The sequence below is a fragment of the Periophthalmus magnuspinnatus genome, chromosome 7 (genome assembly GCF_009829125.3).
Source record: "Periophthalmus magnuspinnatus isolate fPerMag1 chromosome 7, fPerMag1.2.pri, whole genome shotgun sequence".
Classification (NCBI taxonomy): Eukaryota; Metazoa; Chordata; class Actinopteri; order Gobiiformes; family Gobiidae; genus Periophthalmus; species Periophthalmus magnuspinnatus.
The window spans coordinates 28,781,321-28,803,280 of record NC_047132.1 but is presented as its reverse complement, the minus strand read 5'-3'; the positions used below and the strand labels follow the sequence as shown (position 1 = coordinate 28,803,280).

At 39.8% G+C, this 21,960-nt stretch overlaps 1 protein-coding gene across 1 annotated transcript in view; it reads left to right on the top strand.

The window, feature by feature from the left end:
• Window positions 1–21,960, top strand: part of LOC117373460 (contactin-3-like) — a 102,687-nt gene that overhangs the window by 55,535 nt on the left and 25,192 nt on the right. Inside the window, exons 10-13 of the mRNA XM_033969494.2 lie at window positions 218–368; window positions 2,163–2,290; window positions 4,645–4,814; window positions 8,558–8,675. Coding sequence (XP_033825385.1) covers window positions 218–368; window positions 2,163–2,290; window positions 4,645–4,814; window positions 8,558–8,675 — 567 coding nt within the window. The remainder of the gene's footprint in view (window positions 1–217; window positions 369–2,162; window positions 2,291–4,644; window positions 4,815–8,557; window positions 8,676–21,960) is intronic.

Sequence of the window (21,960 nt, the reverse complement as noted above, 5' to 3'; positions counted from 1 at the left end):
AAATCATTCACAATGCTTTTTGAAATGCTTTTACTTTACCCACCCTCAATGTTCGTTCTAACACGTCTTAAGTTCCTCTAACAAACCTTGGAGCTGTCCATAACCATTAATTCTCAATGTGATGTTATTCCGAAGATCAAACTGGCACATGCTTTGCTCTTGAGTGATTCGCTTTGCTCTTTTCTTAAGTCGGTTTACTATTTTTTTTCCCCATCAGCCTCTCCTCCGGACTTCACAGGGAACGTCCTCAGAGCCTTACTCAAAGCCAAGGCAGGATCCACGGTAACATTGGAGTGCAAACCCCAGGCGTATCCCATGGCCAGTATCCTGTGGAAGAAAGGGAACCTGCCCATTCACACCAGCGACAGGTGAAAACGCTATCTCCACTTCAAAAGCACTTAGCTGTTTGCTTGGCATTTTGAGAAAGATTTGCAATATAGTGTAAGCAACTACAGGCTAAAAGGAAAGGTCAGTCAGAATACATTTTATCCTACGTTTTATTTCGTCGGCACGTGGCTGAGTGGGTAAAAACGCACGATTCACAGTGAGAAGGTTTCCGGGTTCAATCGGGTTGGGTCTTTCTGTGTGGAGTTTGCTTGCTCTCCCTGTATCTGGAAGGGTTTCCTCTGGGCACTTCGGGTTCCCCCAACACATGCACCATGAGTAAAATCCTCCAGCTAAAATAGTCCTGAGTCTAGCAACAAGATCACAGAGATGGAGAGCCCACCTCTGAGGAGATACACCAGGAGCATTGAAGGATGGGTCAAATGCAGAGGGGAGATTTTCCTACAGGGACAGTAAAGTGTACCTTAACTTTAACCTTAACCTTTCTGACAGAAGTACTATTCACTTTTACAGATATTTCAAGTCTGTCAAATCGTAAAAAGAAATGTTTAACCTGCTATATAACTGTCAAACTGAACTGAAGATGTTAATATGTTTTTCTTTTTTTTTAATAAACAGTTTATGGATTGAAGTCTCATACTCCCCCTGTATTTCATTTTTATTTATTTTATTTATTTTTTATTTTGTTCCAACTAATAGTAATAGTTGATCCCTGCATTTTTCTTTTTTTTTCTTTTTCTTTTTAATAAACAGTTTTTGGATTGAAGTCTCATATTCCCCATGTATTTAATTTTTATTTATTTTATTTATTTATTTCCAAATAATTGTAACAGTTGATCCCAGCATTCTTTTGTTTGTTTGTTTTTTGTAATAGTTTTAAAAGTAGAATTTTTAAAAGGAAATATTTGACCCGCTATTTACTTTTTTTAATTTTATTAATTAATTTTTTTTTTTTTGTTAACATTTTTTGACATTCTATTGTTTTGTCCTGTAACAACTCATTATTTTCATATGTTACCAGTTTAAAATTCACCTCAGCTGTTCCAGTTGCAATGATTTTTTTAATATATATATATATATACATGTCTAATTTCAACATATTTATTGTTTGATTTCCTATATCTTTAAAAATCTGTTTATACTCAGACCATCTCAAAACCAGAGGCACAGTTGTGTTCACAGGATTAAAGAGTATTACCGTAAAAAACGATTGGATGACTAACAAGCCTTCTTTATCCAAGTGAAAAATAAAAACAGTACATGTTCTCCATATAAATGCCTCAGTTTCACGTTTACTCCAGCCATTAAAAAAAAAAAATCACTAATTCAAGCAAAGAGAGAGCTAAAAAAATAAAAAAAATAACAGCTGTAACAAGCATTAAAAACAGCAACACAATCACATTCCATTAGCGGTCATAATGAGGGCACATCATAGCATCGAGGGCCCTCTAGGGTTTATTACAAACTAGTTTTAGTCTGAGAATCTGAAAACTATTATCTTATTCTTTATGAACAGATAATTGGATGGAGAACCAAAACTCAAAATGTAAAAAAAAAATCTATTATGTTTTAAACTTGTTGTTGTTGTTGCTATTTTAACATCATTGTAATCAAAAAAGCAATATTTAATTTAGCTCTCGTCATACCTGAACAAACTCGCCATTGTTTATAAAATATTTACTCCACATCCACCTTAAAAAGCTCGAAAAACCAACCAAATACCCACAACTGTCCCCAACATTACAACATCACTGACAAGCTGAGATGTAAAGTTGTTGATTGTGAAGCCCCTCTGACAGCGCTGTCCGCCTCTGCAGGATCCGATTGTCCCCCGACGGCACATTAAGACTGGCCAACGTGAGCAAGTCGGACGCGGGCAGCTATACGTGCTTTGCCAGGAATAGATTTGGCATGTCTAGTACCACGGGGCGCCTGCTTGTTACCGGTGAGTTTGCTCTATTAAGTAGCCTGAAAAGTGTTGTGCTCGCCACTTAGTAAGCACAATTTATTGCACAGTAAAGATTATCACAAATGGGTGCCTCTGACCGCAAAGGACGCGAGTCAATAACCGGTGGGTAGCGAGCATAAACAAACACATGCTCTAAGGAGACTGTCAAAACATTGGAAAAGACTGTCCTCTTAGGCGATAAACAAAGAACCTTAGCATAATTAAGTAGCAGCCTTCAAAACATGTGGGATTAATTTCTTCTTTCTATTTTGAACGGCAGAGGATGCTGTGCTGGGGTTTAACTTCGCTCTTAATTTTATCGACTTTGGTCAAATTACGTTTTCGCTGTGACTGCAATAAAGCACTTAGTTTGAACACAGCACTTGATCACGCTTGTCGTTTGCGTAGCTGAAACCGCTAATTTAGCCCCGACGAGTCAAAGCGATGTTAGCGTTAGCCGCGGAGGTACGTCAACATTATCGAAAATGCTCTTCCGCTCTCAGCCATTGACTCCTGATTGGCACGGGGCACGTGAAAACTACCTAGCGCTACTACTTTTGTACTAATTACGAGCTTATTTTCAAAGTAACGCAGAAGGGTCACCTACGTTTTTGATTACGAGCGTTTTGGGGCTCAATCCGTGCTCTTTCCGCGTCTTTTTTTGCTCGTTCATAGTCCATTTCGGGTGCTTAGTTTAGCGTGCTTTTCTTGCTTTGTACCTTTTCGTGTAGGTTCATTATGCAAGACTTTTGAAGCACAGAGACTTGGCTAAATGATTCCTTTTTTCCGTGCTAGTGTTAGCCGCGGAGGTACGTCAACATTATCGAAAATTTGCTTCCGCCCTCAGCCATTGACTCCTGATTGGCACGGGGCACGCGGAAACTACTTAGCGCTACTACTTTTGTACTAATTACGAGCTTATTTTCAAAGTAACGCAGAAGGGTCACCTACGTTTTTGATTACGAGCGTTTTGGGGCTCAATCCGTGCTCTTTCCGTGTCTTTTTTATTCGTTCGTAGTCCATTTTGGGTACTTAGTTAAGCGTGCGTTTCTTGCTTTGTACCTTTCCGTGTAGGTTCATTATGCAAGACTTTTGAAGCACAGAGACTTGGCTAAATGATTCCTTTTTTCCGTGCTAGTGTTAGCCGCGGAGGTGCGTCAACATTATCGAAAACGCTCTTCCGCCCTCAGCCATTGACTCCTGATTGGCACGGGGCACGCGGAAACTACTTAGCGCTACTACTTTTGTACTAATTACGAGCTTATTTTCAAAGTAACGCAAAAGGGTCACCTACGTTTTTGATTACGAGCGTTTTGGGGCTTTTTTTGCTTGTTCATAGTCCATTTCGGATACTTAGTTTAGCGTGCGTTTCTTGCTTTGTACCTTTTCGTGTAGGTTCATTATGCCAGACTTTTGAAGCACAGAGACTTGGCTAAATGATTCCCTTTTGCAGATGTAAAGCTCCGGGTTTTTTGTCTCGCACGCAGGCCCCATTACATGAAGCTTTATCAGATCCGCTGCGCATTGTAATTGCTATCGGGATTATTCGAGCTGTGTCAGCCTGAAGTATTAGGCCATTTTAGCAGCTGCACATTATCATATTATTTAAGTAAGACTTTTATGAGACAGGGTTTTATATAGAGAATACACTGCGGTGCTGCCAGTGATTTGCAGTGTTCCCTGGTAGACTTTATTTTAACACTGTTCATCATGTTCAGTGGGAGATTGGGAATGGCTTATTTTATGGGTGTAGCATTAGGCTGTGCAGGGGAGATGGCCCTTCTTCACCCATGGTCAGGTTCGAGTTGTAAATATTCATTATCCAAAGTTGAAAATGGCGAGATACTTTACCGTAGTGTAACCAGGAGATTCTGAAGTCTGTCGTGCGGAGAAAACGAAGAATTCCCTTGATTAATGCGCGCCTTTTAGAATAAATGTTTACACAACATTCTTTATCTTTATATCGCCACTTTTACTTGAGAATTATCATCTCGTTATACTTTTATAAGTTTCATCTTTTATAGACAACAGCAGCTCTTCTATTTATGAACACATACACCAAGGACTTCATTAACGTCGGGATGTTGTCTTTCAAAGAATAACAACATAAGAAAAATGCAACAAAGTACTAATTTACGAAAATATCTTCAGTTCTTTAATAGCGCATTGTTTATTCCCATTTACTCAAGACTAGAGTAATCTCCCAAACACATGCAATTATAAAATACAAGTCGCAAATAGTACCAATTTGTGTTAAACGTTTTTGCTTTTTTAGGAGTAGAGTTAAAACATTTGGTTCCACTTACTACTCGTTCGTTTCACTCCCTCCCTCCCTCCTTCCCTCCCCGCAGATCCGACTCGTATCACGCAGGGCCCGTCAGACATGGAGATCATTGTGGGCGAGAGCATCGTGCTGCCATGCCAGGTGTCCAGCGACCCTGTGCTGGACATCTCCTTCTCCTGGGCCTTTAACGGACAGCTCATAGCCAAGGACGACGGCCATTTTGAGCTGGTGGGCGGGGTGAGTGACCTCTTCAGTTCTTTCTATATATCTATCACAAATGTGCAAATGGGCAGTTGCCACCTCTCTGGCCGCTTCATCGCTTTGGCTTTGATTTAAAGGGACAGATTGCCGCTTGACATCTCGAGATTTACAGCCAACATTTGGTGTGATACCATCTTTTAAAAGTGCTCCTGGAGGAATAATAGGCTCCGGGGATGTGAGATTCTTTGTAAAAAATGATCCTATTAAATCACTCATCCACTCAAAGCTTGTCTATTGTGCTCCGGTGAATGAAAACATGCTGCCTGTTATGTCAAAATACACTCCAGAAATAAATGAAACGGCACAGTCTGTGTTTCGCTTTTCTCTCTCAAGTACTGTCTAAAATGCTCTAAAAGTGTTATATAGGTCCCTGTTCAAAGATATAAAGCCTTGATTATCGACCCGTGTACTGGGAATAATACTGTGCCTTGTGCTTTTGCCAGGTTTGCCTTATAAGTATTTCCAATTTCAGTTAGCAAATTATTACACATGTATTTTATAGAATAATTTACTATTTGGAAATATCCTCCTGAGCAAATTTATGAACCAAAACAAGTAAAACTATCACCGTAACCAAATTTATTTTTAGGTACCAGACCATAGACTGTATATAAATGGACATAGCCAACCTGCTAGCCGCCGCGCTCCAAATACAAAGTGAGCATCGACTTCTCTGGCTGCAATTCACTTTCTATTGAAAAACTGTCGCCCCTGTCTCTGTAACTGCTGCTGTCAGAATCGTCGTTTTGGTCTTAAAATGTTCGTATTAACCCGCTCTACATGATCCTGGGGTTTTTATTTCGCTATTATGTTCATAAATTAAGATATGAACATTAATAACAGACAAATCACACGCCTTCTTTCCCCAAGGTTGCCCCGCTAGCGTTAGCAACAGGTTTGATTGACAGTGTTGCTAAGCACTCACTCCCTGATAAACCATCAACAGTCTCACTCTGGATTGGCTCTTTGGTTGCTATGATACTCATACTTTCTCTGTTTTAATATCACCTTAAATTTTGTTTATTCACACATTTGGTCATTTTCAATAATTTTGCAATATACAACTAAACAGAACTATCCTGGGTTTGTTTTGTTTAGTTTTTCAGTTAGTTTACCTTTTAATTTTAATTTAATCACCACACACACCTGTTACTTTAAAGATATTTTATTTGGTTATATTTAGTCAGTTTAACACATGCATTTTACTCTTTACCTGACTCTCCACATGGTCCAGACAAAGAGGGGGCGTGGTCTATGTCGGACATTTTTAAAGCCTTGGGTGTGGTCGTGGGCCGGACCATGTGGAGGGGAGAACTGTGTTAAGTTTTTTTTCTTTTTGTTTCAATGTCTTTTTGTATTTTGTAATATTTAAGTGTTTATAGTTTCATTTTAATCTGTTTTTTGAGTTAAAGGGCCTCATAAGTCCACAGTGTATGATGAGATCCTGCTAAAGTTGTACCTGAGAAGTAAATGGTGTTTACCTGGGGGAGGAGCTTCTGGGTTGAGAGGGTAAATAAGCAGGGCAAGTCAGTGTAACCAGGTACATGTGGGGTGTTTCCTCAGTTTCCTACGTTCTGTTGCTTTTTGCTTATGTTGAGCACAGTTATTTTTTGTAAATATGTATTATTTTTTCACGCTTTACCATGATGATTGAAATAAACTTTGATTGGAATTGGAATACCAGCTTCCCCACATGACCCCTATAACCTCTCGCCTCAATAAGCTTCATTTGACTGAAGCTGAACATTATGGATGACGTCACACTCACTTAGTCCACGTCTTCAAACTGTCTGTGTACCCGTCGCAGTAGCACGGACAGTATTTCCTACCGTATATGTGACGGTGTGTGATGTGGTCATATTTTTCATAAATGGTGCGCCGCAGAATATTTTCAACCTAAAAAGCGCTGTGACTTAAAAACGGTTGAAAAACACTTATCTAAAGGATGGAAAAGCTGTCTGCGTGGTTACGGCGGGTACTCTAGCTGAAATATCCCTATAAAAGCGTCGAATATCCAGTGATTCAGTGTAGAAATACAGGTAGACCACATCAACAAATGTCAAATTGTATTATATTGTTGAGTTATATTGTTTTCAGTGTTGCTTTTATAAATAGTCACTAAAAATCCTAAGCCCCTAAATCCTGTACCTGCACTTGACAACCTTTGCTGCAGGTAACGCATTAGTCATTTTGACAGGTCTTCATCTGTTTGTGAGTTACTGACACTCATTCCGCTGTGGTAATCGTTTGACTGGTCCTGAATTATTTTGAAGTCCCACTTTGACACCGTCTGCTGCTCCCGGGCTCATAACAGGACGAGGATGCACATCATTTGAGGTGTCTTTTTATTTTATAGGGAGTGAAAGCATGACTGAGTCTACTTCAGAATGACAGAACACCTCCACTGCACCCTCACACCTCCGAGATTACCTATTCTCCTGCTTTTATGGGCTTCCTCCTCACTCACAAAAGATATGATGGGCCATATACAGCGGGAATAATGGGCTGTGGGGCTGAGACTCTAAACATATGAACTTGGAATTGGTGTTAGAAGCTGGCTGGTTTTATGTAGACAGAAGGTTTTTACATATTTGAAAAAGTTCAGGTTGCATTAAGCATGTGTTGCGTCTTATGCTAGCAGCGCTGTGTGGAATTGCTGCCACTGCTATTCTTTAGAAAGTGAAAATTATTGTGCAAATATATTCTGTATCAAAAGTATCGTCGTTCCTGAGGGTTCGGAACGCCGCCCGTGCACGCTCTGCTGATGTGTCCTTGGGCAAGACACTTCACCCACATTACAGCTTGTGGTTGGATGTGGCTGCCAAATCCCTGGGAGTGCGGTTCGCTGCGGTAACTCTGAAAATGAGGCTGCCAGAAAAGCAATGGCCGTGCAGCGTACAGTAGTTGTGAATGCATTGTATGTTATTTTGCATTTCCCATAAACTAGACGACTAAACTTGTTGTTTTAAGTGAGAAATGTAGGTTTATGTCTTGGCTAACACCCTGCACGTAGAGCGGAGTCAGTGCTCTTGTCTTCAATGTAATAATGAAGCGATAGCTATGACACCAGGCGCAGGAGAATGAGCTGTCAATCACATCTGTCAATCTTCATGTCTTATGGGACCATGTGATAATAATTTGTCAGAAAATCTTCTTTAACAAATCAGTTTTTTGACAGATGTACCCGAGGAGAACCAAAAACGGTGTTATTTGATATTTATTTATTCTTACTTATTTGTGAGGTTTTTGAATCTTACTGTCTGTCAGCGGTTGTGACATTTTGCTCTTCAAATCTGGTCTTGTCCGCATGTGATCCCTCATCCCCTTATTTCCTCCGTGAATAAAATGTCCCCAGTCCGCAGAGATTATCAACTTAACTTCTGCTGCTTCAAGGAATTAATTTCCATAATTAAACCAAGCTGGCGCTGTCTCCCTCTTCGCCCTGCGAAGTAAAACACTTTTGACGTAAAAATCAATTCGCAATTTTTTTCTTGCCTTGATCCTTTTTAGTCCTGGACATCTGACTCAGAAATACTCACATTATGTTTGTTGTGTTGAAAATATCTGGTTTTGTTCGTTCCTTTGTACAATCATCACGAGCCCACGATTTCATGTTTGTCCATTATCAGATATGCCTCACTTCATACTTTAATTTGCTGTCACCGGGTCTGTTATCTTTCAGGCTACATAATATTTTCTTTCTCTTTTTTTTTTGGCAGAGAACAGCAGGAGATCTGATGATTAGGAACATTCAGCTTTACCACGCGGGCAAATATATCTGCGTGGTGGACACTGATGTGGAGAGCCTCTCAGCCGTGGCCGTATTGATTGTGAAAGGTAAGAAAACCCCCTCGTCGTTCGGGCTAATTACATGCAGCCCGCGCGGTGTTTTAAGGTTCCTCTTTCATAAAATGCAAGAATAGCGAGCGCGATGTGTCTCTTTGAGGTAATGCCAAAGAAATTGATGTATCGCTTTTATGACAAACAAGAAAATGCACCCTTTCAGTAGAAAAATTAATGTGTCTGCTCTTAGGCTCCCTGGGTCTTTTAAACTGGCATGTAATTGGAGTGTGTACAGGCTTGTTGCATGTTTTTTTATTTATTTTTGGAGGCTGTCAAATCACGGGGGGCAGTTTAGATGTCAGGCGTACTTATCTATTGTCAGTTTGGAGGAGGGGTTGTCTTTTTCGTGCGGTCGTCACGGAAGGATGAAGCAAACGGAGGACTTGGCAGAAGAGTCCAAAATTTCAGCTAGTCTTATATAATAATGTGAATATATGTTTGTTTTTGAGATTTAAGAGACACAGCAAGACAACTGGCATTTGGCTTTATGTCTGTGGGTTTTAAAGTGACAAAGTGACAATTGAAAACACAAAAGTCGTCAGTATGTCGTCTGTAAACATGAAGTCTAACCACAGATTTTTTATAACTTAATTAATGTTTGTTTTTTACCATATAAAGGCTTCATAATCTCTACTAAAAATTCTCAAAATGCATAAATATCTGATTGTATTGATGGTGTATTATTATCAAAACAGTAGAGAAGTTGTCTTGAATCAGAAAGTCAGTTTTATTGAATCAATTGTGCACAATCGTCAAAGAGCTGTTGTCTCTAATAGTGTCGTCTCGCCCTCAGCCTCCAGTGTATTTATACCATCAAAATAATCTTAGTCTTAGTCTAGTCCACATGTGTCAAACTCAAGGCCCGGGTGCCAAATGCGGCCCGCCACGTCATTTTATGTGGCCCACGAGAAGATAAATTAAAAGGCATGACTGTCATTTTAAAATAAGTCTATACTGCTTTAATGTGTGCACTGACAATAAACTAATGAGATTTTCCCAGCAAGTGAGAGAAATGAAGTGAGAAATATTTGCAAATAATCATCACAAAATGTTCATGAAGAGGAAAATTGTTGGCAAGGAAGGAAGTTGGAAGGAAGAAAAGTGAAGGTGACTACAAGTTTGTGCTTTGAGGAGGAAGAACTGTATGTTTTTTGTGTTATGAGGCGGAGTTAGTACAGTCTACGTCGACATTCGGTTACATTTAGTGATATTTACACTGCCGCACAGTCACTTCTGGCCCTTCATAGCAGCCATTTTGCTGTTGTGGCCCTTGATGAAAATGAGTTTGACGCCCCTGGTCTAGTCCAAGTGACTTCAAGCTGCTGGACACATCGTCTTTTACGCTAACAAATAAGAGATATGCCTGTGCGTAACAACAAATAGTATCACGAAAATTAGGTCAAAGACATATAAACTATTACATATCAATACACATGAGGATTTAGGAAGTAGGTCAAACAGATAAAAGTCAATACATATCAATACAAGTGAATATTTAGGGCAAAGAATGTCATAACAGCAATAAGAAAAAAAAAAGGAATCACGATTTCTTCCCCAGACTGATCCATCTCGATTTTTGATTCGATCTTCTTCCATTTTATTGAAAACACAAACAGTTGGACTTCAGACATAAAGAGCAGAGTGTCAGGATCACTACACTTCTAATTGTGTTCATAGGACCGATAAATCCAAACACATTTAAAGTTTGGAGCGAGTTTGTATAATATATTAAACCTAAAAGTTATCGCTGGCGGCAGAAACAGGTGCGATGTCCGTGAGCTAAATTAGGCCCTGAGTTTCACTCATAAATGGTGATAAAATGGTTGTTTAATTTCTGTTACTTTGATTATAATGATGAGAAGTAGCAGAGGAGGGGAAGAGGAGAAAAGGTGAGGAGATGACGCTGGATCGGAGAGACGGGAGGGGAGAGGGGCGTGGTCTGACGGCATCGCGCAAACAGAGACAGAGGGGACTGGACTTAAGACTTCAGATTGTGCAGATTTAAGTAAAAACTCGACTGTAGATCCATCGATTAAACTGTACTTATCTTATCACCGAGATCGACCAAAGTTTCGACTGTGATCTGTTGCTTTTTCGATTTTTGGCACCGCCCTACGCATCATTGCAACGTACATTACCAACATAAATATCCCGACAGAAGCGAAACAAACTTAGTATAACTTTGCTTCATTTCTGTTGGGATATTTCTGCAAGTATCCTCCATGCAGTATTTATTAATTACTGCCACTGCAATTAAACAGTCAGGGTTCAGATTGGTTGTGTGTGTTTTGATTTGCATTCTGAGCTAGTTCGATTCGCGTGGTGTTTGTTCCGCCTCTCTCCACGCGGCACAATCATTCATTGTGTACAGTAGATTAGAAAATTAATTAGATTGGCTGTCCTGACTAGTAGAGTGGTGGTAATGACAATTAGCAATCACATGGGTGGATTACAGACCTGTTCTTAGACATGCAGTGCCACCCAAGCAATCACTCTTCTTCTTCTGCTGTCTCCAGTTTTGTTTGTGTGGAGCTCGTGAACGTCGCTGGAGTTACAGGCCAAACCGGTGGACGGGTTGTGCATGTTGGAGGCGTAATTTCTACTTGCAGTTTGTCTTTATAGGAGGAGAAGGTCAGATGTGGTGGCTGACAGTGGCTCAGGTTGTCAGAGTGGCTGCAAAACGGTTCAGAAACCACCTTCAGCCAGTAGAAATTGTGTTTTTGTGATTTGTTAGTGAGTTGGTTGTTGGTCCGAGAGTCCGTTGGCGTAGATTGGCAGCCATTTCCTAGTTTGTCAGTCTCGGCGCAGCAATAGCTAGTGTCCGATTGAGGGTTTAGCCAAGCGCTATCTAAAAATACCATTCTACGCCCTCGGCTCAGAAGCGTGGAGGTTCGAATCCCGCTCTCGACATAAACATCATTGGTTGAGCGGTCAGATTCACTAACGCACAAGTCGGCGGCGCAGTTCCCACAGATGAATGCTGCCGTTGTGTCCTTGAGGAACACGTTTAACCCACGAGTGAGTGGTGACTTGCTGTAAAACACTTTGCGCGTCTTGAAGGTTGAAAAGTTCTCTATATAAATGTGACCATGAAAGTGAAATTTCAGACTTGGTTTTGATACGAAGCAAAGTCCCAGTTTCAATAATACAATGGAAATAAGGCAATAGAATGTAACTTTTAATGCAAAATGATAGTAGTTTCTTGTGTATTAATCCAGATCATTCTAAAACTACACTATGTGGCCAAAAAAAAAAAAAAGTCGCCACCTGGATTTAAGTACCATCATTTTATCCACAAGCAACAAAATTTCTATCGTTTTCGGCTTAAAAACCACTAACCCTGAAGTTTAAATGTGTGCTAGCATGTTCTGAAATGTGATTCTTGTATTAGTTTGTCAGTTCACAGGCCTTTTGTCATTTCTCCTGGGTAAGTTTCAAATGTCGGCGTTGAACAGAATCATTCAAACATAAATTGCAAATCAACTTACAGAAAAATTTTATATTTTTACTAAAATCTTTCGAATAGTGCGTTTTGTTTAGTTTTTTTGTTATGTTGTTAACTACATCCTAAATAAATAAAAAAACACACAATTGTATTTTAACTCCAAATACTAACATAACTTTAAGATCAAAAAGGGTAAATGGTCATGAAATAAAAAGTCGCCACCTGGATTTAACTAAGCAAATATGTTGGTGTTGCTGCAGTTGGTCTGGTCTAGGTTCAGCAGAATGAGGTCAGCTGACACCTGAATATACTGAATGACCAGGTTATTCCATCAGTGGATTTTTTCTTCCCTGATGACACGGGCATATTCCAAGATGACAATGCCAGGATTCATCAGGCTCAAATTATGAAAGAGTGGATCAGGAGCATGAGACGTCATTTTCACACATGGATTGTCCACCACAGAGTCCAGACCTTAACCCCATTGAGAATCTTTGGGATGTGCTGGAGAAGCTTTGTGCAGCGTCAGACTCGACCAGCATCAATGCAACATCTTGGTGAGAAATTAATGCGACACTGGATGGAAATAAATCTTGTGACATTGCAGAAGCGAAATCGAAACAATGCCACAGCGAAATCAAAGCTAAGGGCGGAACAACCAAATATTAGAGTGTGTGACCTTTTTTTTTTTGGCCAGGCAGTTGCGTTAAGTGTCTTGCCCAAGGACACAACGACAGCATTCATGTGTGAGAGCTGGAATCGCACCACCAACCTGTGACTTAGTGGATCTGATGTGAATGATGTTTATGTCAAGAGTCGCATTATTAATCTGCAACTCGGAAAACCAAAGTTGAATCATTATTATTAGTTTGTACACGGCATTTCTTAATTAAAACATAACACACATTTGAGATAAAAGGCAGCTGGAGATGGACTGTGCGTCTATTTTCGCTTGTTTTTATATGTTTTATAATGTAAAAATACTCATAGTCGCTCAGAAAATTAATATTTCACGAGTGCACAAGTGACATTTGTTTCTAGACTCTTTAAATCAAATGAAATAGAAGCACAAAAAAAACTGTAACTCTTTAAAAATCCCTTTCAAACACGTCGTTCCTCCCCCTCTGCCCCGTACGCCTACAACTGGAAAAGTACAACACCTGCATCAGTATCATAGTCAAACGAGCCTCCATTATTCATGTTGTTGTCTTTACATTAAAATTTCATTGTTGTGCATGTGCGGAGGAAACTTGCAAACACTCCCTCCGAGTTCTGCTCCTCACTGCCAAAAAACAAAATGTGCCTCGCTGACGAAGCTGCAATAAACAAAGCGGAGCCTCATTTCATCTGGGAACTAATGCAGCTCCTGGTCAGTTGATTTCTACTTAATCTTCAATTTCAGACTTTTTAATGTCTGCAGCGGGGTGGGCCGGGTTAAATATGGACCTATTGGAAAAGTCAGAGCGGAAATACCACTTTTATGTTTAAAACTAATCTTAAAAACTATATTTGGTCCAGGTAGTGTCTATACGTACATCTTCCAAATTCAATTAGTCTGTGTAATTAGACTTCACATTTCAGACACGATTTATTCTGCTTTATTACTGAAACTATAAAGTGTTTTCCTTCCCAATTAAACTCATTTTTGAACGATGTGCGCGTCGTTGAACTTGTGCATTTGAGCGATCCCTTGTTAATAAATAAGCATCGAAATGGTTGATTTTTGAGCATGTCTCTGGTTTAACTGGCAGTTGTCCAACACGCACCCCGGATCTGACCCGCAACAACTGGGACGGGCTCCAGCCTCCCACGTAAAGTATAAGAGGTACAAGACGCACGATTTAATATATTTCAGATTGGAAGTAACGTCTGATGTGAGGAAGGAAATAACTGGGTGAAATTCAAGTAATACATGCAACTGTTTATTAATGTGCATTGTCCCTGAAATAAATAAATGAATAAATAAATAAAAAATAAAAAAACGAAAAATAAAAACGATTTGTTCTGACACGTGGCACACACCGAACACGCCGAATTTTATTAGCTGCTTTTTCAAATACATTTTATTTCAATGGATAATGATCTGATTTAATTGTAAATTTGATTCATTGTTTAAACGATGTATAAATTATGATTTATTCTCTTAAATCAATTGGATACCTCGATCGTTTTGAGCTTCGTCCCAAACTTTTATGCAATGCAATCACACACACGCACATGTTTTCTCTCCTTTTTTGTTTCTCCAGTAAAATAATATAACGTATTCAGCTATAACCTTTATTTAGTTAACCACAGAGCATAAACGCCTATAGCTTTAGTATAAAAAACAAAGGAATTAATAGAATTGTGCAAACATGTGACTCGATTCCACCTGCTCATATATAATGCATAGATTCTTGCATTTTAATTGAGTAATTATGATGGAGCTGGTGTCACACAAATCATGCACCGATCCTGAGAAGAAGCCCATCCGGCATCAGGAGTGGTACGTGCCCCACTGTCCCGTCATAGGCGTGAGGTTAATGGGAGGTTCCACATTGTAACTGGTTGCCCGGGGTGACAAAACCCTTTGATCTAAATTTGGCTCCTCTGTCATCTTGTCAGAGCTCTTGTGCTGGTGATCAGACCCGCAGCATTGGCCACAGTTCCTGGTTTTCCGATCGAACGTCGCGCCTTCACATTGGACGCGCTTCGATCCCGGGAACGAGACACTGTGACAGCTGCCGTGATCAGGAAGTGTAAATAATGCACAGTCGGAGTCACACTCGGCGAGTTTGTTTCTGTCGATGGAAGCCAAATATATTCCACTGACCTTGTTTAATAGTGGCGCCATATATTCATAAAAAGCATAATGTTATAATAATGATATTGATTTACATAGCGCTTGGCGGGTGCAGTGTTTTGCCTAAGGACACAAAAGCAGTGGCAGTGCTGATGTTTGAACTATCAACAGTGAGATTATATTGAAATGAAATGCGCCACAATCATATCTCCTTAATTAAAAGAGTTTTTATTGAGGCTACGGGTGGGAAGTATTGACAAAAATAAGTGTAGATATTTATCTCAATATAAGGAGCCGCCCAGAAGCACAACATTTTGTCAACCCAACAAAATGTGCCATATGAGTTTGAATGTATTTGCTGAGGTTTAACTATCAGACGAATGTCAAAGGACTGGAAAATTACCTATAAAGCTGCACAAATATCACTTTATATCCTCCTTTGCAGAATATCTCACTCGCTTGTTGAACTTTGATACAGGAACATTTAATACAAGATCACATGACTGTATAAGTCTAAGGACGCACCAGAACTCAAGGCTCTAGCTCCTGTGGCTCAGAGACTTTAAAGCACCAAAGAACATCTCCCACATGAGCCACATGAGCCACATGAGCCACATGAGCCACATGAGCCACATGAGCCACATGAGCCATCTCACATGAGGAGGACTAAACCAGGACTAAACCAGGACTAAACTAGGACAAAAAGCAGGACTAAAGCAGGAGTAAACCAAGACTAAACCAGGACTAAACCAGGAGTAAACCAGGACTAAACCAGGACTAAAGCAGGAGTAAACGAGGACTAAACCAGGACTAAAGCAGGACTAAACCAAGTTTGAACCAGGATTGGACCAGGACTAAACCAGGACTATACCAGGACTAAACCAAGGCTGAACCAGGACTAAACCAGGAATGAACCAGAACTAAACCAGGACTAAACCAAATTTGAATCAGGATTGGACCAGGACTAAAACAGGACTAAACCAGGACTAAACCAGGACTAAACCAGGACTAAACCAAGACTAAACCAGGGCTGAACCAGGACTAAACCAGGAGTGAACCAGGACTAAACCAGGACTAAACCAGGACTAAATCAAATTTGAATCAGGATTGAACCAGGACTAAAAGAAAAGAGTCTGGGTGCTCTTAACAAACATGAACTTTTTTTTTCTCGATTTATTTAATCTTCAAATCTAAATTAACAATATTATCAATATTTCAATTATCTGCCCACATCGAACTGAGGCTTCGATTGTGATAGAGTTTTGAATTCGTTCTTACAGTTTATTTTATGTTGAAACCGTAGAGTCCTGTGTTAAACATCTGTGTGTCGAGCCACAATTACAAGAGCATCATTTGTCCAACTTAGCATGACAAAACTGTATGTGAAACCACGCCACATACTTAACGGCGCCATATTGGAGACACTTGGGCCTTTGAAAGTGGTGCTTATTTTTGCCATTTGCCAACACTCTAAGCATAACAGTGCTTTCTAGCCTCACCAGATAGAGATATGGATCCAACCTTTTCAAATCCTGACAACCAAATCATCCCTCACCCCCCATGACATTTAATGCATTTGCACAGTGTCAATTTGAGGCACATTGATCAAAACTGGACTCTCCGGCGTTAAGCTCCACAACACCGGCTACAGCACAGAGGGAACGTTGTAGTATTTTGTTCTGTTTAGTGTAGTGTGGCTCTCGACAATGGTGTGTGTCTCTAGAGCTTTGCATACTGCATGAGTGCGCCCAGACAGGTAACTAAACAGTCCACTCCCAGCTCCACAGCACATCACCGAGCATTAAACATTAAAAGGAGGCTGGAATCCAACAATAAGCAGGGATGTAGTCAGCCGTGTGACGAGTGTTCAGTGAGTGCGCTGCCAAAATCAGACGAGATGGCACTAAATATTGTTGCTACACGGGCTTAGATAGAAGCAACGGGGATTATGTGACAAACAGAAATATCATTTATACAAAGATTTTAATGCAAGTGTGATGTGAAGTGAAGTGGGTAGGTCTGTTATTGCAGTTACACGATTGGCTTTTGTGTAAGTGTTGGGTTCTCAGAGCATTTTTACTCTGATAATTGAGACTAATATTGAAAATAAAGATTCAAAAGGACAGATTTCAGCCTTTGAATACACTGCCTGGCCAAAAAAACATCGCCACCAACAAAAAAGGCATTGTTTCGATTTCGCTTCTGCAACGTCACAAGATTTATTTCCATCCAGTGTCGCATTAATTTTCCACCAAGATGTTGCATTGATGCTGGTAGAGCAGGGGCGTCAAACTCATTTTCACTGAGGGCCACATCAGCAAAATGGCCACCATCAAGGGCCAGATGTGACTGTGCGTCAGTGTAAATGTCACTAAATGTAACCGAATGTCGACGTAGACTGTACCGACCCCGCCTCATAACACAAAAAACATACAGGTTTTTCTCCTCAAAGCACAAACTTGTATTCACTTTTCTTCCTTCCTTTTCTTCTTCATGAACATTTTGTGATGATTATTTGCAAATATTTCTCACTTCATTTCTCTCACTTGCTGGGAAAATCTCATTAGTTTATTGTCAGTGCACACATTAAAGCAGTATAGACTTATTTTAAAATGACAGTCATGCCTTTTAATTTATCTTCTTGCGGGCCACATAAAATGATGTGGCGGGCCGCATTTGGTCCCCGGGCCTTGAGTTTGACACATGTGTGGTAGAGTCTGACGCTGCACAAAGCTTCTCCAGCACATCCCAAAGATTCTCAATGGGGTTAAGGTCTGGACTCTGTGGTGGACAATCCATGTGTGAAAATGACGTCTCATGCTCCTGATCCACTCTGTCACTATTTGAGCCCGATGAATCCCGGCATTGTCGTCTTGGAATATGCCCGTGTCATCAGGGAAGAAAAAATCCACTGATGGAATAACCTGGTCATTCAGTATATTCAGGTGTCACCTGACCTCATTCTGCTGAACCTAGACTGGACCAACTGCAGCGACCACAACCTGTTTGCTTAGTTAAATCCAGGTGACGTCTTTTTTTTTTTAATTTTTTTTTTTTTGGCCAGGCAGTGTATGAGCATTTACCATTTTTTATCTTAAAATTATGTTAGTATTTGGAGTGAAAATACAATTGTGTGTTTTGGGATGTAGTTAGAAACATAATGAAAAAATAAACAAAATGCACTATTCAAAAGTAGTAAAAACACCAAATTTTTCTGTAAGTGGATTTGCAATTTATGTTTTAATGATTCTGTCCAAAGTTGACATTTGAAACATCCAGGAGAATTGACAAAAGGCCTGTGAAGTGACAAACTAATACAAGACTCACATTTCAGAACATGCTAGCACACATTTAAACTTCAGGGTTGTTGCTTATGGATAAAATGACGATACTTCAGAACATTTGCGGATTGTGTCCATTGGAACAGACGAAAACAAATCAAATTGCAAGAATCGATATTAATTTTCTGAACATACATAATCACTATTTAATATAAAACTCTGCAGACCTGACAGGACGACAGGTGCGATGTAGGACACACTTGGCTCAAAAGGTTTCTGACACTGTCTCACTCTTGTTTCACTTTTATTAGTGCAACATTTCAGTCTTCTCTCATTTTAATCAGCTTAAACGCGGCACCTCTTCCCTTCGTTTCTATTTATAATGTCTAAAAGGTGCTGTAATGATTTGTTTGCCCTTGAGGAAGGTTCACGTAAACTCTTCGATGTGCCACTTGTTTTGTTAAACATGTCAGAATAATGAAATGCAATAGTGACCTCTTTAGTGCTGGTAATAATCATTATATTTTCATCATCGTTCAATCATTATCCATGTATTTTAACTGACAGACGACTGGTGTAAAGTGAACAATACTGCGGTTACACTGGGGTCTCATTTTGATGTTTTTTCAGATTTATTTTGGTTGATTACTTATATAAAGGGAGTTCAGTATTAATAAAAGTGAAGTAAGAGGTGAGACAATGCGCGAGAGTCTTCTTAAAACCTTTCGTATAAAAATAGTCTGAATTCTGCTTGGAGCTGCAGGCTTTTACCGACAGAGGATCAGCTCGAGTTCGTCTCTCGATTAAAAAAGACCAAAGTTGATCAGCGATGAAGCGATACTTGAATTTAAAACGTCTTCTACCCGTTCTTTCCGTGCTCGCTTTTCAGTTATTGTATTGATACCTTGTTGTAACAGTGACTCTGACTAAAACGTAATTATGAGACGAGAAAAAGACTGAAACGTTTATCTCGCTACATACGCTTTACACTGTGTTTACTTTACGCTCGTTCTTCCACAAACACTCGTTGAAACGGCACCAGTTTAAACAGACCATTGTGCGGTCTGCTTCTATCTCTCTATATCGTCCTTGATTTGAGTAAAAGGATCTGTCAATAGCTCCATTATGACAATACTAATTCCGCCTCTGCTGTTTAATACGCCACATCTCTGTCCCAGTTGTTTATCCACTTGTCTCACAGCTCTGAAGGTCAGTGGTAATTGTTTGTGAGACAAAGGCTATTGAGTGATCGTGTGGGCTTTCTTCTGTTTACAACATCAGCCGACACAAATGTTTTTGAAGCCACTTGTCTCGAACACTCCACTGGGTGGTGCTGGATATGAGAAGGTCACTGTTATGGCTGCTCCATTAGCATTCACTGCAGTAACTCCTCCATTGCATCATGGGCCTAAAGGGAAACACCGAAAGCACACTCCAGCTGCCTTTTATCTCAAATATGTTCTATGTTTTAATTAGAAAACACAGCTTACATACTAATAATAATGATTCAACTACTTTTTTTTCATGTTGCAGTTTAATAATGCAGTATTTTTGATCTGCTAGTCCTTTTTTTTTTTTTTTTTTTTTGTAGATTCGTCCCACACCCTCGAAATAATAAAGTTACTATTTGCTGTTAATGCCATAATATGTCATGATTTTGTTAAAAGTCAAAAGGAAAGAAAATGTAAATCCACAACTGCGTGTTTTTGGGGGTTTTTTATGTCGGGGATGAGTTTGAAACATGACCAAAAACAAAATATTGCACTGTGGCTGAACGATTTAGTAAAAATAGCAAATCTAATGAGTGTTCAAAGTTTACATTCAAAATTTATCCAGGAAAATTGACAAAAGGAGTGTCAACTGATAAACTTATACAAGAATCATGTTTCTGAAAATGCTATTACAGATCTAAACAACTTTTTAAAAAATCTGCAGTTTTTGTGATTTGCTGATTGTCTCTGTTTGAATTAGGATTTTGATTCATTACGATGAATCTTGCAGCCTTAAATGGCACACGTCCATTATCTTTGTGAATTCCATCCATCCATTTTTTTCCGCTTATCCGGGGCAGGGACTCTGGGACTTCCCACACCCCAGACACGTCCCCCAGCTCCTCCAGTGGGACCCCGAGGTGTTCCCAGGCCAGAGACACCGAGAGACAGTCCCTCCCGCGTGTCCTGGGTCTTCCCCGAGGCCTCCTGCTGGTGGGACTTTGTAAAATTGACAAACTAATCCAAGAATCCCATTTCCGAACACGTGCGTACAGTAAGTGACAGTGGCTCAGTTGGTAGAGGCTGGTTTGCACACTGATCTGAAGGTTGCCGGTTCGAATCCCGCTCTCGACATAAACATCAATGGTTGCGCAGTCAGATCCACTCGCCCACAGGTTGATGGTGCGACTCCAGCTCCCACAGATGAATCCTGTCATTGTGTTCTTGGGCAAGACACTTAACCCACTTCATCCTCTGTATCTGTGTTGATGTAAAGCGCTTTGATTGTCTTGAAGGTGGAAAAGTTTTATAAAAAAGTGACCATTTACCAAATCTAAACATCACGGTGAGCAGTTTTTATGCCAAAAACGATGAAATTATAGCACTTAAAAAAAATCTGCCTTTGTGATTTGCTAATTCCCCATTTAAAGTATGATTTCGATTCAGTTTCGATTAATCCTGCAGCTTTATGTAGCACCTAAACATGAACTTTGTAAATTACATTGAATAGCGACATTTACGTTAGCAGCAACTTTCTTTTAAACCATATTATTAATGTTTCAGGTATTCACAACACACCTCTCTAATGGTCTAGTCTTTCTAAAGCCCAGGCAGACTGTCTATATTAAAAGTGGATTATCTGACCCCCTGTAGACGCTGACAGCACCTCGTGGCCTCAGCCAATGAAATATAATTAAGAGGATAAGGAATTGATTCTTGATTGTATGCCGCAGCGTTCATATGTATTAATGAGGCCAGTGTATTAAAGGGGTTTTTGTATCAAGAGCTGGTAATGAGTTTTACATAGATCAATATCGCTAAAGCCGGGGCACTGAGGTCATGTGTGCGAAACAGCAGTGTAAACAAAACGCCATGGTGAAACGGTGTAGCAGCAGATCACATATCAACACCGGTACATAAATAATAAAATATAGTTATAAAAATATACATGTAACACCTGACTGGGGTTATAAGTACAGTATAGAGAGCCTGAGGTGCTTTTTCTGGTGTCTTACCTCCCTCATCTCTCTTCAGTGTCCGACACAATCATTATAATAGGAAGCTGTCAAGTGAAACATTACAAAGCTTAATTGGTCGTATAATGAAAATAAATGATTTAAAAATCTGTCTTCTTCAGGGCTGTTTAATCTTTTACCTTTTAATTTGACTCCCCATGCGCTGGCTTGTTGCATTGATCAGTTAGTATCATGGAGGGAGAGCGTCTCTGCTGCATTTTTGAGAATAAATTTTGAATTCCTTGTTAATTCTTAATGAGGATCAGCCTCCTCCAGTGAAATCTTTTAACAGTTTTCCACCTAAAGTCTCACAGATAGACCCAGTATGTCCAAAGCCACGGGAGCTTTTCAGACTGATATTCTGCGGTGCTATAAATGTGCTTATGCTGCTCTATGCAACACACTTCATTGACCACATTCAATTATAAATGTCTTACTCTCTTAAACTAGACCAAAACAAACCTCTTGTGATGTCGATATCTTTTCAAAACTTTTATTGATTAACTTTTTTTTACCTAATGCGTCAAAAGTGTGTTTCTATTCTG